Below are 18,706 nucleotides of genomic sequence, written 5' to 3'. Positions count from 1 at the left end.
TATGAATAAGCCACCTTCAGTGGCTTGTATTATGGTTAGTTGACTTAGCAATTTGTTCTTCATACAGTATTTTCTATATTTTATGAAATGAGAATGAATGTTTTAAGATAAAATATACAGATTTTGCAGAGTGCCATTTAAGCCAAGGTACAACCAACATTAAAAAAAAAGATTAATATGCTATTCAGAGACCCCAGACCCCTTGTAAAGCACCTCATGTACAAAGTCACAACAATCCTTTTAAGATGTTGTATCACTAGCATGTCCTACATTTGAAGATCAGAGATAAGATTTAAGCTTATAAAGACTTTATCTACTTAGTGAATCATTGATCACCAAAGTGCAATTAAAACCTCATGCTCAACACTAATAACAGATTTTTTCCCCCCCCCTCAGGGTTTCCCTTCATGCTTCTTTTATCATCCCAAACGAGAATTTTGTTTTCTTTTATTTCTCCAGATTCATTCAACTTACTAAAATGTACTCAGGCTTTGCCTGTCAGTCAGGACTGAGATAAGCCTATATTTCTATCAACAAGCTCAAAAAAGTCATTCATTGTGCATTTTGCCTTTCTGACCTTCCATCACACAGAGTTCTCAATTTTCCATTAACTAAACAGACTGATAAGCTCCAGAATCTAGATAATATGAAACAGTATCCAGAAAATTCATTTTTCATCAACTATTCTGTTTCACTACATCTAGGTTTAATATAGTAAGTGTTTATGCATTTGTAAGAATGAAATGTGCCAAACTCCACATAAATATCTTAACACAACAGTATTTTTTAAACGTTCTGAAAACATGCTTGATGCTTCTGATGCTCAAATTCTTACCTCAAGCATGTTATAGATGATGTAGAGCTTTATGACAGACTGCCCCCTTATAAGATGATACATCATAGAGTAGTCAACATAGTGCATCATGAAGTAGCAGATGACCAATATCACTCCTTTGAGAATGTCACACACCTGAGCAGGCTGCAGCAAACGTCTATCGCTGAAATACAAAGGGCAAGAAGTTTCATTAAGGGTCATATACCCACAACATACAAATGATATCAAGTCAGTATGAATCTATTTAGCAAGGATTATTTTTTCTAAACATGTTATCAGTTTGAATACATTGATAAACAAATATAATGTTGTTCTCAAAAAAGATCTGAACAATTACATATGCATTCCAACTGTCAAAGCAATTTCATGAGAAACTGATGCAGATACAGAGAGCTACTATCATGGGGAAGACACATCAATCATGTAATCAATAGTTTAATTACATTTTTGAAAGCGGTATCATTCCAAAAATTAACTCTAGAGAATAATACCTTACGAAAGTGCAGCCATTACTGCATACACCTTGAACTTAAAAGATGAAGACGTTTTGAAAATACACTGTATATAGTACTCCTGAATATGTATCATCACTATTCTAAAAACAAAAAACAAAAAAGCTGCACAAAAGCATCAAAACTATGCTTGACTGCTGTGACTTGCAGGAATTAAGCTTTTCTAGAAGAGAGTGCATTCAAAAAGCATTTTCACAGAATCTTACTTTTCAGTCTTCAACGTATCTTAGTTTCTCACTTGCTGTAAATAAGCAAGTGCCTAAAAAACATTTCAGTAATACCCCATGAGCAGTTCTGAAGTTTTAGTTAAAAGCATACTCCATGTTGTGTTCAAAGTTATTATACAGCTTGTACTTCACGCCCAGCAGAAGCAGAGCCAGCAGTAACTCTGTGACAACTTTTTCAAAGCAGATATTCAGAGAAACTAACAAAAATATCTGCAGAATTACAATTTAATCAGCTTGATGACAGAAGAGATTCACAGCATTTCTAACCCAGCCAGTACAAGAGACTACTGCACAGGCTGACTACAGAAAACTACTGTCCAGAAAGTGAATAGTATAAGAAAGTCCTAGCATTTAAAATCTGTTCCAATGTTCCTTCATTATGCACTGAAAAGACTCATTTATATTGTCTGGGCAAGCAACCTAGAGCCTACAGCTAACATGTTTCTAATTGAGAGAGATTAACCATGACTATTGTACAAATCTACAAAGGGACTTCTACAGCAGTAGAATTTCCGGTCTGGCTAATGACATTTACAAAAGGATTTTCATGCGTGCTCTGAACATAATACAGAATAGGAATAATTATTAGGAATAATTATTTCCTACAAAGACAGGGAAATAAAGTAAATGGATTAAGTATAATAGATTTGACACCTTTTTGGCGCATACAGAAATAATACAAAGCCTGCAATTACAAAATGATGTAGTCAGTATTCAGTGAGAAATAAATGTTACAGTTTTAGTATACGATCAAGTTCAGATTGGTTCCATCTGTACTTGTTGCAAATCATTCCTAACCTTTACATGGTTTAATACATGCATTAACACACACAGGTTAATGTGATTTCATACCTATCATAAAAAATCTTAGCTCAATCATTGCATACTGAGAAAAATAAATGCAGAAAATGCTGTACGTTTCTTCTACTCAGCGTCTCTAAGTAACACCTTAACTCCACTCACACTCAGCACCAATACTGGAAAACACTTTTAGAGCCATCTTGAACACTAAGCAATACAAACGGTAAGTCACAAACATCCAGAAATGAACAAGGTACACACAGTACAGTTCTGATACTTTCAAATTCTCAGGTCAAAGTAGATAACAAGTAGGTAAGAACTACACAACACTGTGGGAGTATGCAACTCTACACAACACTGAACAGCTTAACTGCTTAACTTTTTTCCAGCATTTGCATTTTTACAGTTGTGTGTGACGGTAATAGAATACTGATGGAAAGATTTCACATGAAAATTTGTTATGGGTGTTTTTTCTGAAGAATGAAAAAAGGAGAACAACAAACAAAGAACAGCATGACAACAAATCCCATTTTATATTCAATCACTCTGGTTACTGAACAGCAAACAACAGAATCTTTCTACAGAAATCAGTATCCCAGAAGTGAATTAAATAAACACAGTCCCTGCTCCAGTCAACACAGCTCTTCAAAGATAATATCATGAGAGTCTGTTTGTCTAAGATGTAGCTCCTCTTACTGGATTCCAGAAATAATGTCATGTGAGACCTGTTTTACAATTTGACTAATTACAGAAGTAAACATATTTAAACTTTCACACTTACAAGCCAGTAAATACAGGGATTTAGTGCATTAGGACTGTCCTTCAAAAGCGCCTCGATTTCTGTCCTCTCACTCATTTATATCCTACTATTATTCCATTATTACTTCTAATTTTTTTTTTTTTTTTGCTGCAGCTCATACTCTTCAAGATATTCTTTTCACAATTTCACAGTTTCATTAAGCTAAACCTCTCAGGCTCATGTTTAGCAACACAGAACAGACTGAGAAGGAATCACATTTTAATTTAAACTTCTTCATAAATCAAAGTCCCTTTACAGAAGAGTAAAGCTAATCCATTCTTTCCATTATCTGCTACATAAAATCCTGCACTGCTTTACTAGTAAAACTGAATACACTGAACTGTTTAAACATGTGATCCTTCTACCTGCATGAATTCAATCTGAAAATCCAAGTGCTCATTCACAAGAGAAACCTGCAGATACATGTTCTCCCCACAGATTAAGACTACACAGAAAAACACATGCAGGCACTTCACCATTCCACAGCAAGTACCTAACAACACGTTCAAATTCCTCAGCATATCTGCTGCTGTTACTATCACATCCAGTAAAGGACCTAAAACATCTCAGCTGAAACAACACTTAGGTTTCCTTATAATAGAACTGTACAAATGCACACTTTTGGGGACATACACGCCTGCTACTAACTTTAATGTAAGGAAGTGTTCCTGTTATGCCTCCCTCTTCCACATGGCAGGCTTCTGTTTCAGCCCAGCGCTGCTCACATTGTGTCTGAAACAGCTAGAAGTGAAACCAGGATAAAGCATACGCAGTGCAGTGGCTGGCATCAAACACCAATAACTCAGAAAACAGGTCTGTTACAGCAAAAAGGGCCAAGCCTATTTCACAATATACATAAAAACCAGTGAAGAAAGCGTGGTGTGGAAAACTGCTTTGACATAAGCAATTTGCTTAGACCAGTGAAAATTAAAGAACTAGCAAACTTGACTGCTGTTTTCAAGGTCTGCCAATCCGATGCATTACACTAGTTGTCTCCATCTACTGGCTGGAAATAATTAGGTTCAATCACTCATAAAAAAATCATTCTGATGCTATGAAGAGAAGTTACCCATATGCAGTGGTTAATGTTGTGGTTGTGCCTGTTTCAACTGATCAATGCCTGATTTCACAGTACTTTCCTTCAGGTTATTAAATAAGTGAAGTAGCTCCAGGCTTTCAGTGCATTGGTACCAACCCTAGAAACCTCTTCTTGTTTCTATACCTACACAGTTATTTAGATTTAAATACAATGCTATTAAAATAAACTGCAGTTTACTCATTATGAATTTTAATGCATTACAAGTAAAGTACTCTCACACAAGTTCGCTTAAGTGACTGAGCACCCAACCCCTGGTAGGTTTGGAAGCAAGAGCCATAAAAAGCCTTGCTAATTCCATTTAAAGTGGTTAAACCACTTGGAACATAAAAGCACATCCCAGGAAAAATGGAAGTTTCTCTTACTATATAGAAAACACAAATCAAAACTGACTGAAAACCTTGTTACAGTTGTCCATGGCATGCTTTTCAACAACTGACAATGCAAAATGCACTTTCTTACTACGATCTCATCCATATGTCTACACAGTAATCTGTAGACAAATACACTTGTCTATGTGATTACTTCAGCACACGATGCATAAGCACTCTGCAGACCTGATTTCAAATGTAACACTGCAGAGTCATATACCACTATATCATATGACTTATTTAGTTTTGCATTTCATGTCCATTGGTGCCCCCCAATTCTTCACCAGCGTGAGTACACATGATTTACTAGTCAACTATTAGATACACATTTTTTTTAAACCATCAGTAAGATTTTACTGTTCAGTTTTACAGAGTGAAGATAGTCATTCTGTTGGACATGTTTTTAATTGGTTCCTTTACTATAACATTGCTGAAATAAACTGGGATGCTCTAAACTACACCTTCATTGTAGACAACTCCCAATACTGATGTCATAGATACAGGAATGTAAATGTGACTATGCTACAGCTGCGATAATGCTTTAGATTGATTATTAAAATCTTACTAAAATCAAAGTAATCACCTGCACGTATTTATAATGTCATAATAACATTTATTCCTAGAGACATTATTCTACTTCACACAGCTTAAAAAGCCTGTCATGTAAATAGATTTGTTTGGCTAATAATACACTGAAAAAGTATTTTAGCACTGAGGTTATAAGCTTAAGTGAGTATTCTAGGGCAAATCTTTTCTACATTTATCTTTTATTCAAATACCATTTTCAAACTTCGACAACCACTGAGGTCTGTATTAGTTAATAAAATACTTCAGTTATGAAAGAGGTGATCTAAGTAAGCAGGAGAGACATAAAATGTATAAACATATTTTTACATCCCAGATATTTGTAGGAAAATGCAAAATTCTGTTTTACACATTTAATCATTATCAAAGACTTAACTCATCAATGCACTGTTTAACAATGAACTGTGATATCCTAAGTTATTAACCTTCTATGAAGCATTAACAAGAATTGAACTGATTTACATGAAGGAGTAAAGATGCCAGGGGAAAGAACACCCAAGCAAGTCTGTCTGAAGGACATACTTGCACATATATAGCTACACCCTAGAAAATTTTCAAAAGGAGCAAAGAGAACTACAGTAAATATTTTCCTACAGCTATGCTTAGGTTTGGAATTAAGCTTGACTCCAGAAAAAAACAAAACAAACAAAAAACAACTACTTTGATCCATTTTAATACTTAGTTTGAAACTTAAAAAAAAGATGCAGTTCACAATATGCAGGATTTCACTGTCCTAAGATTGTTGAGATTTTTTTTAATCAGCCCTATGTCTGTATATGTTCCAACTGAAGATCTGAATACACAGAGAGCTAAGTTGGCGAAGACTAAACGGTATTTTGTTTCTCAAGCAATAGGAAACCTCTACATGCACACAACACAGCACAAAACCATGCTAAGAATGAAACAAAACCAACCTTTCTGCTAGGCCCCGACGAGAGCTGCCTCAAAACAAAACAAACAAACAAAAAAGTTTCAAATAAGTGACAACTAGAATTAGCTTTCGTTAAGCTTTGATTCTGTTATTAAAAATGAAATAAACTGTAGGTGAAGTCAGCATACGAGTATAAAACAAAGCACTGTATTTTAGTCCACAGGCAATTAATTTTGAAGTCTAAAACTAATACGATAGCTGGAAAGAAACTTTCAGAACCCCCTCAAAAATTTCTGAAGTGCTATAAAAAACAAAAAATAAAACCCAAATCAACCCTACAAACTGCTTGAAATTCGTGTAAAATATAGCTATAAACATAACTGAACTGTTACTTACAATAAACATAAAAAGCGTAATGCACTATAAATGAAGTACTGCAGGGGCTATGTTTTCTCCATAACAGCTTATTTTGAATTCGGTTGAACTGGAACACAGGTACTCTGTATCAACAGAGTTTTAGACCTATCTGCAGCCAATTTCCACACGGAAGTGAAGCCATACACAAAAATATACCTACCACAAACAGCACCAAATCAATTTCACTTACTGAGTATTGAATAACAACTCTTGGCATCTCCTTTTAAGTATGTTAGTTAACCTAATTATCCTATTCATTTGTAACCAGTACTTTTACTGATTACGTGCTGATGTGTGAATTTGGCCAACAGCATGGAAGGAAAAAGAAAATCAGGATTTACTCACCAAGGAGGAATCCCTGTGACACCACATTCCATCCTATAAAGGAAGTGAAAGTGCTCTTCCCTTCGGTCTGATTTACAAGAAAGAAAGAAAGAGAAGGTTGTAATGTTGCTACACTATGCACTGATATGGAAAGGAGAAAGGAGTATTTGATTTGGGAGACTACTACAGAAAATACTGACTGCACCTGCCCTTTTTGGTTGGTAGAAAAATCACAAGTATTGGTGGAGAGATGCATTACTTCACTATGAGCTTAAGCAGGATTTCTAGGTATTTACAGGCTAAAACTAGCCCTTAGCAAAAAACATTAGGCTTGGGACTAAGTGCAACAGAGTTTACATTTCTCTATGAACTATGTCTGTAATGAGAGTGCCAGTGTGCTTTTTGCTTTCCTGAGGTGTTTTCTTCCTGCAATTTCTTTCTTGAAGTAATGCTGCTTTCATTTATTTCCTACTGAAAAGTGTACATCTATGGTTTCACAGGAGGACAGTGGGAAATTAGGAGGTATACGTAGTATAATTAATGACATGATCACTGACAGAACCTAAATTTACTTCTTTCTGGGAGCAGGGAGCACAGTAAAAGAGAACAGAACATGTATTTGTGATCTACAACTCCATTTCAATATGGAAGACAAAGATCTTCCCAATCATTCTCCGTGTAAGAAGAATCATATGCAGCTTCTGTATTTTCTTGAGAAAACTAGAATTTGCAGTAAATCCCACATTTCTTAGCAAAAGTCTTTACTTATTTTACGGGTAAGATGTAAAAACACCTTTATGGTAACTTATAGGGAGTTTTATCAGTTTTACTACACTTGGCCTTCCTAACACAGTATTTTTCAAATAACACTCAAGAGCTTTTCCATCTAACCACAAAAGGTTTTTCTGGCATGCGATGTATTTAAAGGAAAAAGAGTAAGTTCTATTAAGGTATTTCAAAATGAGCAAAGATATCAATGTGCCAAGAATATCTAGATGTGAGGTATCAAAATAAAAAGAAGTCTGAATTGTAAAAATAAACCACACCTTTCAACCACAGGTACAGTTAGTTTTAGAAGCCTAATGAGTACTGTAAACCTGAAAAGAACACCACCAGGTCCACTTCCCACTTAGACTGATTGTTCCAACAAAGCATGTGCTTTTAAGTTGTCAGGAAGTATTTCAATCATGTGAAATTAGCTTTCAAGATTCAAAAAGCACAGTTTGAGAAACTTTCCACTACTCGTAAGGAAATACTGGAGAGTATTTCTGTTTTTTTTTTGTAATTTAAAAATAATGCTCTTGTAGTTTATTTTTGTTAGATGTTAATTTTCTTTTAAAGAGCACCCTGCCATTTAGGGAGCTTATGTGTTGCAAACCAAGGTGTTTGAGTATGTGTATGCTTCCCCACGTCACTCTGGGTTAACCTTGGCTAAACGCGGCAAACACCTTGGTTTGCAACATTTACGAGTAATGAAGTTTCACCTGCCAAAACCACCACAGCCTGATGATTCAGCCACTGCCAGCTGGACCACAATGATTTAACCAGCAGCTTATAGTTAATCTTGGATTCTTCTCATTCAGGTTTTCAGATTTTGAGTCTTTAAGTAGCACTAGTATGGCTTTGAAAATACGCAAAACTAGAACTATTCATATGACCAAGGGATGATTTAGCAGTCAAACAGAACAAACTTGCAGGTTCTAGGCAGAAAAAGGAAAAACTTCAAGATTTACTGTTCTCTTAGCACTCTTAGATGGAACATTAAAATGCATAGGAAGCTATAGAGCACTCCCCCTATGTTTAAGTTCTGCATGCATACCTATAGACAATAATTAACACATCTTAGCTAGAACATTTTCACTGTTTTGAAGAAGTGAAGGGTAAAATAGTCTTGATCTATACTGTTATGAGGAAATACAAGTGTTGAAAATAGGAAAGCTGACAGAACACTCACTGCTCAGTCACTTCACTAAGATGTTGAGAAATAAGTCAAGATGAAGGGAGGAGCACTTTTATTTGCTACACAGAATGGAATATGATGTGGCAGGTTCAAAAACAACTAATCACACATGTTTGTAGGGATGAGCATGTTAAAAGATAACTAGCCACCTGCTTCAAGTACCTTTTGTAATTATAGATGCATTTTATGTATTGAATTTGATTTACACACAAAAAAATTCCTGAACTAGAAACACAAAAAAAGATAAAAATCTTACTTTTAACATTAACAAAACCAAATCAAAATGACTAGAAAGAAAAACAAACAAAAAACAAAGCGCATACTCATGAGTATTTGGAAGTGAATCATTCTATCTGAGAATTCCATTACATACTATAAATCAAGTGTGAACTATTCAATAAAAAAAACATTCCTAATATATTCGTGAATTAGACAAAGCCTCAGTAGGTAAAGAGATTCTAATAAAGAAACTCTGTAAACACTTGAAAAAACAGACAGAAAAGAAAACGCTTTAGGAATTCCTACTATTAATCAAACCTTCTTCATTTAAGAAGGTCTCAGTCTCACTGAATCTTACCTGATACCATTTTAATGTTAACACATTCAAGATGAATGGATCAAACTGTATTCTACTCTGCTTTTCACACTGAGAACATAGTCAGGCAAGAAGACCAAGTTTTAATATTGCAGGTGTACATGTGGTCTTCTGATCATTGCATACGATCATCCGAAACTGACTTACAGCCCAAGCCAGCAAGTAGTCTTTCAAATTTTTAATTTCCATTTCAGAAAAGAAGAAAATTCATTTGTCGAAAGTAAAACTAAATTTATAAACGAGTACTCTTAAATTATTAAAAAAAAGTAGTAAGAAAAAAACAAATAGTACACTAAAATAGATTACATTAACCAGAATTCTAGTACTTTGGCAATAGCATTCATACAGTAATATACAAACAGGAACATCATTTGATTTGAAACCAAACAGCTGCCATGTTGTTCTTTACATAGCCAAGAAAATCTTGACATTTTAAAAATGTTGAGATTCAGTTCAAAATTAACAGCACAACAATATCAGAGACTGCCACCTAGAGTCTGTTTTAAGCAGTACCCAAGTACAAACATTTCAACTCAAACCAGTACCTTAAAACAGTATTTATTTTTATGCAACGAAACATGATTTCTTTCTAATCAGAAGATGCATTCTAAACTGTGCAACCAAAGGCACTTAAAACGTAACAGACTATCAATAATGAAAATGCAATGATCTGATTCAAAAGAGAACTGGCAGCCACAAATCAACTTAAAGCATGGGGAAATACAGAATGTAAACTCTGACATCCTTACATAGTCCAGAAGGATTACAACATCAATAAAAAGACTCCCATACTTCTAGGTTACACTTGTAACACTTTTGCCATAAAGCATACTTCAAAGTACCAACTTTTTTCAAGGAAATTAATCCTGTCCCATTTTTTTTTAATTCCTGTTCCAAGAAGGGAAAACAAATTTATGAATTAGCAACTTCCTTAGCATTGATTTAAGCAAAATAAACAAGAGGTCAAAACTCCCAAGGTTTAACACTATTCTATCTAGCCAGTTCCATCCCACTTGCTCTCCAAGATTTCTAAGGAATAAAAGAAAGCCATTTTATACATGGACACCTTCATAAAAGGTTAGCATGGAAAGAAGGAAAACTCTTGTAAAAATAAAACATGTGCTTCAGTATCAAAGCCTGTCAAACTGAAGGGTCAAGCCATTAACTCAAAGCCAAACAACTGCTAAAATACTATTTAAATGGATGTTAGAAGAGCAAAACTGTAGGGGGTATGTTCTTTACTAACCTGATTTTGCGTTAAGAGACATTGTTACCAAACTGCTGTCAGAAGGAAACAAGGAGAGCTAGTGAGGTGGCAAAGCTCAGAAGAACCCCATCTGCACCTTTAGTTTGACTAGATTAGAACAAAACTACTCCACAGTGGAGGAAATCAGTAGTAGTTTAAATAGCACTGAAAGGCCAAAAAATTAACCACACAGATAAACAGAAACATTATTGATGTGTATTAACATTTGTCTCTTGAACCAACTTACCGTAATCCGTAACAAGGCAAAGTGATGAACCGGAACATTGCCAGAAAAACTCTCAAAGGAAGCAGGGTGAATATATACAGAAAAGCATCCAGGCACAAAAAGATTCCAAAAAACATCAACTAAATTATAAAAACAGAACAGATGTTAGTATATAAAGACTTAGAAAAAGTTTATACAGAATTACATTGTGTATGAAAAATACACTTACATATTACTTCAATTAACCAAATAAGCACAACACCACATGTACTTGGAAGGCTTTTCATCACAAATTCTGCTCCACAAGGAGCATATAACCACAGTTCACTAACTGCACTTGCTCATTTTTCAATAGTGACTTCAAAGGTTACAGAAGTTAATGTTTTAACCTTAGGGCAAAAAAAAACAAAAACAAACCCAAACCTCTAGAGCTGTATTCATGTTTAAAACCATTTGCCATATGCATGTATTTTAATATGTACTTTCCCACCCCCCCTTCCCCCCTAAAAAGTATAGATTTTACCTCATCAGTTTTCTACTGCACACCTATTTACAGCTGTGGTACCTCTCTTTTGGAAAATAGACATCCTTCTCTCACATTAAGGGGTAGAGAAAATATTAAGAGGTAAATTTACATACTTGCCCTCAGTTCAAATGCTTTCCCAATTTATAAAAGCCATTTAATTATGGGCATGCGCCAACCTACTCTATGATAATTAAACTAGACCTAAATTCTGTAATTAAAATACCTGTCTCCCCCCAGATGCTCCTTCCTCTCTCTCTTCCCCCCCCCCCCCCCCCCACCCACACCCTTTCTGAATCTAAGTTTTACCTAAATGGGACCCTGAGCACCCTCTGTTTTCCCTTTACATATATAAGTATGTTAAAGAATATCAAGTATTTATTTAACACCAGAGGATAAGTTATATTCCAGTTTATTCTCAGTCTATCTTATTATAATTTACATTCGAACTCTGCAATTATACTGTTAGGTAGTAACCAATACAAGTCATACAGATAATTCTTCCATTCCCTTCCTACTGTCTCACATGCTTCCTTTCAATTAAGCAGCCTTTTAAATCACTTGAGTGACTCCTACAATAGCAAGTCTGCACACTCTTTAGTTTACTTTTCAGGTGCTTGCCAGCATACTTTTTCAATTTTTCCAGTACTATTCAATTTGTTATAGCCAGAATGTGAGCTAGCTTGGACTAAGCCCAAGCAAAGAACAAATTTATTTCATAATCCCTCTCTGTAAAGACATCCATCACTTTTTAAATCTATATGCTTATTGCTCAGTTTCATATTCTTTCATTGATATTCAAAACAGACACTAAAATCTAATTTACCGTGCAAAAACCCATCAATTTCACCACTTAGAATATCAACCTTATATATACAAGACTGTTGGCCCTTGCTTGTTCCTATATGTTAAAAAGTTTCATTGGAAACATATGGCGATGATCATTCAGAATAATTTCTGTGGCTTGGAGACTGCACGTAATGGACTCCATAATCATGATGGAGATGGATTTAATTCTGTAAAACCAGGTCTCATCGTGGACCATGATAAATTTAATGATACTCAAGGGCTATGCAGACAATAGGAGCTCACCTCTTCCTCCACTGCTCTGTGAACTTTCTACTCGTAGCTACTCAGCTACCCTCCCGTAGATTCTGGATTGTGAGAACATAGGCTGAGCAGTTCAGCACATGCTATATTAGCATGAAACATGAAGCATTCATTGTCAAATTACAAGCTAATAAATCTCAGAATGGTTCAATAAGCACCAAAGTTCATGCAAAATAAACAGTGTGTGTAAGACGGGGAAGCGAGGTGGGAAGTCATGAAGCCAGACTCCTACTGCAACATAGCTTAGCGTTAAATAGGTTTACCATACAACCTTGTATCCAGATGTTTTGAGAAATTTACAGCATTTATTCTTAAGCACTACAGTTAACAATGTAAAATACAGTTATGACATAGCCTAGATGACTTTATATATTACTAATGTCATCTTATACCTCATCCCCCTGAGCATATTCCAGCTGTCTCTCAAATCTAACATCCTCTCCTAGGTTTCAAAATGGGTGGGAACAAAACTCCTTTCTACAACAGCACTGAAACCAGCCTGCTGCAGGGTCAGAATTACATTTAGGCATACAGAAAGGAAGTGGCAGGAAGGCATCCGTAGGAACGACCACAGCAGTTGGATAGTAGGGAAAGGAAGGTGAGGTAAAAAGAGTGGTCAGAAGCAAAACAGAAGGCTGTGAAAGTCAAAAACCTTAGACAAACTTGACCATCGCCATATTTTTGGACTGAAAAATTATCTAAAACAATTGCGATGTATTTTAATGAAAAAATTGCATTTTACAGTAAAAATATTTTTATTTTGATTGATTATTTCTGAAGGATCAGTGACATCTTTGTATTTGAATTAATCCAAATGTCATCATCTGGACTTGAAATTTCATTGTCTGTTTCTGTCAGCAACACTGAGTGGCCCTGAACTGAAAACACAAAGTTAATCATTGCAGATGTGTAACTTTTTTTTTGAGTGAAGAAAATTCGAAAATAAACGTTCCTTTAAATAACTTAATGTAGTAGACTTAATCCTTGAATTTAAAGAAATATTTAAAAGTACTTCACCTTTTCCAGTTCTTTTGGTATCCGCATGCATGTGTATACTCTCTCTCTCCGCTCTGTGTACTTCGCTTCATTGTGTTCAAGGAAGTAACCTCTTGTTAGCTCAGCACTGATGAATCTCAGCAATGAAAGATCTACATTCAGAGACATACATAAGCAGAAAACACTTCAGGCATTGACTAAGAATTATAAAGATGCTATGCTTTTGTTATTTGGTATGTGTCTGCAACTAACATGGTACTTTTCTGCAAGTAGCAACCAGGTCAAATAACTCTGTAAGGAAGGAACTATGTAAGATTTGAGTCTTGCTCTCTCCTATTCCCCTGTCACCTCTGTCACCTCTCAACAAGAAAAATAAGCCACTTCTCCCAGCCAGTCGTTTTCATCAGACATCCTACTTCTCCAAGAGATTACTAAAAAAGTTATGCGGAATGCTAATTGATCTAATCATACTTAAGAGTCTTCCTAGATTTATTATGTCTCCCTTTATATTATCCTTGTGAAGCCCCAGCTGGAGTACTGTATCCAGGCCTGGGGCCCCCAGCATAAGACAGATGCAGAGCTGCTGAAGCAGGTCCAGAGAAGGGACACAAAAATGATCAGAGGGCTGGAACACCTCTTCCTATAAATAAAGATTGAGGGAGTTGAGCTTTTTTAGTCTGGAGAAAAGAAGGCTCTGGGGAGACATTGCTGCAGCATTCCAGCACTTGAAGGTAGCTTATAATCAGGAAGGAGATGAATTTTTTACAATGCAGATAATGACAGGACAAGGGGGAAAGGTTTAAAACTAAAAGAAGGGAAATTCAGGTCAGATGTTAGGAAAAAATTTTTTACCCAGAGGGTGGTGGGGCACTGGAGCAGGCTGCCCAGAGAAGCTGTGAATGCCCCATTCCTGGAGGTGCTCAAGGCCAGGCTGGGTAGAGCTCTGGGCAGCCTGAGCTAGTGGGTGGCAGCCCCACCCATGCCAGGGTATCAGAACTGGATTGGACTTTAAGGCCGCTTCCAGCCCAAGCTATTCAGTGATCCTACGAAGTACGGGTCTTCTGTAGGTCAGGCTTCAACATATCCATCTAAGTTTTCAGTCAAGCCACATGACCTTAAAAGAACCTTTGTGCAAAATAGTTTTTCAAAGGAAATACACAGCATAAACAGGAGAACTCAAGCTGTCAGCACGAGGAAGTTGAGCTTATGATTCTATGCTCAGCGACAAGGTCTGTGATCATCACCTCCTCCCTGCAACACTTCAGAAGTGACAGCACACTCAATACAGTTCAGTACGTCTGGTTATTACTGATGCTTAAAATTAGATGCTCCCAGCAATCACACACCATGCAGAAGATAGAAATCACCTATCTAGACAGATAGGCAAGAAGCTACAGTACATTCATCATGAGACAACAACATGCTCACGAGTAGAAGATTCAGAGTTCAGCGAGGTCCAGTAATGAGTGGGGAGAGCCTCCATGGTACAGTGCCCCACATTTGCGGGGAGGATGGTGAAGGGTTCAGGTTGCCTGCATCCTTAGAAAACAGCCTTAGTAACAACAGCTGCTGTGATGGGAATACAAGTAGAAACAGCGCATGTGAACAGTTCACCTCCAACTGTCTGACAGTGGCTTCAAAAAATAGATCTCACTGAAGATGACAGCCATCATCTGGATGAAACAGGAGCCGAAAAATTACAAAGAGTTTTGATGCAGAGAAGAATAAGAGAGGCAGCAAAGGCAGGTTGGCTTGTGACCTGGTGGCGAGCGCATGTATCTGCATGGGGTTAGAAACATTTTGAAGTTTCTAGTAGTATATTAACATAAATGAATATTGTTAAGATATCATTTAAATCATGATTTGTTTACAACTACACGAATCTAGCAGTTTTCCATTGTAAGAATGTGTTTAGATAGTGTTTCTGACAATTTGTATATAACTGATCTGCTTCTAGTAGACTACAGCTACTATAATCCTCAAGGTGTTTGTTTTTAAATAACCAAACATTATGTCGTTTAATGAGTAGTGAAAGCTAATATTGACATTTAAAATTCCAATCAAAGATCATTCCTGTAAAATAACGGCAAAAGTTCAACCCTAAATGATGGTTCAGATCTATTGCAAACTTGTTTTCTCAAGTTCTCCTCTGTAACATTACCATTTGAACTTTAAAGCAAGGACTGGGAAAACAAACCCAAAACATTCACAAAAGTATTTGCATGCAGGCAGCTGTCACAGAGCAGCTCCAGAGATGTTTGCTCCCACTGCCCATCACCTCACATGAACTGGGTCATGGCCTACTGTTGAGAACCAAATGATTTTAGCATTCCTCCAACTGGCCACACCCCAGGAACTCCTTGTGCCCGCAGTTATCAATATATAAGCTCCAGACTATGTCTGCCAAACAGCCCTCACAGTGGTGGGGCACACTGAGCTACGCAGTCACTGCAACCTCCTTCCTGAGCACCCAGCTTCAGCCCTACTTCTGTGCCAACACAGCTGTGAAAGAGATCAGCAGCTGACCCTGTAGGAAACACACAGCAAGCAAGTACAGGATGAGATATCAAAGCAGCAGAGCAATAAAGCACCTGAAAAATGGCTTAATTCTGCTACCAAAGCACAATTTTCTTTCAAAATGAAGGAAGCATTCCAACTCCCACTTCAAATTCTTTAATTTTTCTCTCTGTTAAAGAAAAAAGCTACAGACCACAGCCTAAATTTAATGTACAGTCTTAATGCTTGAAGTATTCTCCTGCACCTCCCCACCTCAGGACAGAAAGCACAAGGATCTTCAAAACACGAAAGATCATAGTTACTTCCTCAAGGTGCAAAGACAATGATTTACCCAGGTTATATTTCAGTGCATAGCAACACAAAAGGATAACCATTAACCAGAAACTGAAGGCAAAACTTGTACACACGCAAAATCCTCTGCAGCTCAAAAACTTTATGTGGAGAAACAGTCAGAACATTCATCTTAAGTATAACAATTTCAGGTACTCGCTTCACTCTGAAACATGCAATTGTTCCATAAACAAGAAAACCACTCAAATTTAAAGCAGCACAATATACGTTTAAATTAATTATTTCCTTCTACTCCAGACAACTCCTCTGTACAGTACTTGTCCCGTTTCACCACCCTACTTCTACATACTATAACACATATTGCTACCAGCAAAAATTAGTTACAAGTTTTAGCCACTCTATCAAGAAATTTTTCTACAATGCCTTCTGGAAGAAAGAGTGCACCAATAACTTTTAACTTACTTTTTCCAATTTATTATCAATTACTGGAAGGTAGCTTTTCTTTCCCCCTGTGTAATGATTTCTTTGCTCTAAGAAGTTCCCCGTTCAGCTAACTTTCAGGCACAGAGGTGTGTATTCTACTATTTTTGTCCCACCACAAAGCAATTCATAGCATTATTCTCAATTCCTTACAACTATGGAAACTGCAGCAGTTTCAGTAACACCTCAGAAGCGGCATCAGTGATGCTGCAAGTCTTATGGAGTCAATGACATAGCACCTGTCAAACTTAGAAGGAAAGTGTTCAATTGTTACTAAGTGCTCTAATTATTTTTTCCCTTTTCTGTCTGGTTCGACCCATAGCATCACACTGAAGCCAACACTGCGGCAGACAGCCTGAAAACTTGAGCACCTTTCACATTTTCACCAATGCAAATCTAAAATTACAGTGCTAAAAAAGTTCTTGATTAACTCACCAGCACTAAATTAACCGTTCCATGTTATGTGACAGTTTTTAATGTTCATGAAAAAGACAGGGCTGGATTTCCAAGCTGACCTGGTGGACGCCTGAAACACTGTCCTGTAAGCCTCAGCAGATCTACAGATGATAGCAAAGCTGAACGTACTTTATATTGTTGTTTTTCCCCTATAAAATTATTAGCTGGCAAACTACGCTTAGTTAGTGAGCTCCAAAACCCACACACAATCTCAAGGCTTTGACAGCACCGCTCCTTACAGCGGTAGAGGCAAGAAGCGTTACACTCATAGTTAGGTGACTTTAACAAGAAACGCTCAGCCACAAAGCGGTTCTGATACAGGAGGGAAAGGCCCAGCCCGGGGGGGGTCCGCCCCGCCGCACTCCTCACCCGACAGTCCCCGCTTCTTCTTCCTGCCCCGGTCGCTCTCGTAGAACCCCAGCGTCTCCGTTCGCTGCTGCGGCGACGGCTTCCCCGGGCCGGCGAGAGGCGGCCGCAGCTCTCCGCTCCCCCACAGAGTTTTCGGCTCCCCGCGACAGCCGTCCTGCTGCTGCTGCTGCTGCTGCTCCGCACCGCCGCCGCCGCCGCGCCGCCCTTCCCCGCCGCTTCCCGGCGCGGCGGCGTCGCTAACCCCGGCCATGTCCGCCGCCCGCTCCGCACCCACCGCCCCCGAGCCGCGCGCCGCGCCGCGCCCCTGGCTCTGACTCATCACCGCGCGACAGCGGCGCGGCAAGGCGCTCCAATGCCGAGCGCGGGGCGGGGGCGGCGCGGAGCCATGTTGCGCGGCGTTAACCGCTTCTGTGCCGGCTGCCCGCATCGCACCGCCTTCCTCGCGCTTATGGTGTGCAAATAAAGGTGTTTGACTGAGGGAAGAGAGCTGCTGTTGGCCTAAGGAGCGTGCGCGTAGAGGTCACGCCGGCTCGGGAGTTCAGAGCGAGTGCAAATAGCGCTGTTAATCTGCACCGCGCCACGCAAATAAGGCCGCGGTCAGAAAAGGAGAGTGAGAGGTGAATTATTAACTGTAAAGCCAACAGGATTTCAATGACATGCAGTACGCGCTGCACCGCGCCAAGCGCCTGAGTTCAGCGGCCTCAGCTCCGTGTTTGTGCAGCGCTTTAAGGAGCCGCTGAGCATCAGCCAACCTGTGGCACCCACCTGTATGACCCGAGAGGCTCGCACTGCTCGGGGTCACCATTGAGGCCAACGGACCCAGCCCACCCCAAAACCACGCCTGAAGCCTCGCAGCTCCGTCCTGCTGAGGCTGGAAACCTGCTTAGTTAGCTGCAGTGTGCTACTTGTGGTCCTGTTTATGAAAAGTAATTGTTCCGGCCTCAAAAATGTTTGCAGTTCTTAGAAGGAAATACATGATGTTTAATAAGCAAGTTGCTCAAGGAAATGGCGGGGTAATTGTTTGAAGGCAGAGTTCACATGAGTGCAAGGACAAAATACCTGGCCTGAATTTCAAGTACAAGATCTCCTTCACATTCAC

The 18,706-nt window shown here is 38.2% G+C and overlaps 1 protein-coding gene across 3 annotated transcripts in view; it reads right to left on the bottom strand.

Moving 5' to 3' along the window:
- TAPT1 (transmembrane anterior posterior transformation 1) overlaps positions 1-17,926 on the bottom strand; it is a 33,752-nt gene extending 15,826 nt beyond the window's left edge. Inside the window, exons 1-5 of one of the 3 annotated variants that reach the window (XM_065735749.1) lie at positions 17,608-17,926; positions 13,516-13,646; positions 10,887-11,005; positions 6,141-6,164; positions 836-998 (exon numbers count right to left, since the gene is read on the bottom strand). In XM_065735749.1, coding sequence (XP_065591821.1) covers positions 836-998; positions 6,141-6,164; positions 10,887-11,005; positions 13,516-13,646; positions 17,608-17,926 — 756 coding nt within the window. Of the gene's footprint in view, positions 1-835; positions 999-6,140; positions 6,169-6,859; positions 6,927-10,886; positions 11,006-13,515; positions 13,647-17,607 lie in introns of those variants that run through there. The other 2 variants (XM_065735751.1, XM_065735750.1) reach the window with 2 other exon arrangements.
- Between the last annotated feature and the right edge of the window lie 780 nt (positions 17,927-18,706).

This window comes from Cyrtonyx montezumae, unplaced genomic scaffold (genome assembly GCF_038088225.1).
Source record: "Cyrtonyx montezumae isolate F1298 unplaced genomic scaffold, pur_monq_1.0 scaffold_2, whole genome shotgun sequence".
In the NCBI taxonomy this organism is placed as follows: Eukaryota; Metazoa; Chordata; class Aves; order Galliformes; family Odontophoridae; genus Cyrtonyx; species Cyrtonyx montezumae.
The sequence above is the reverse complement of the archived record's forward strand: the minus strand, read 5'-3'. Positions and strand labels throughout refer to the sequence as shown.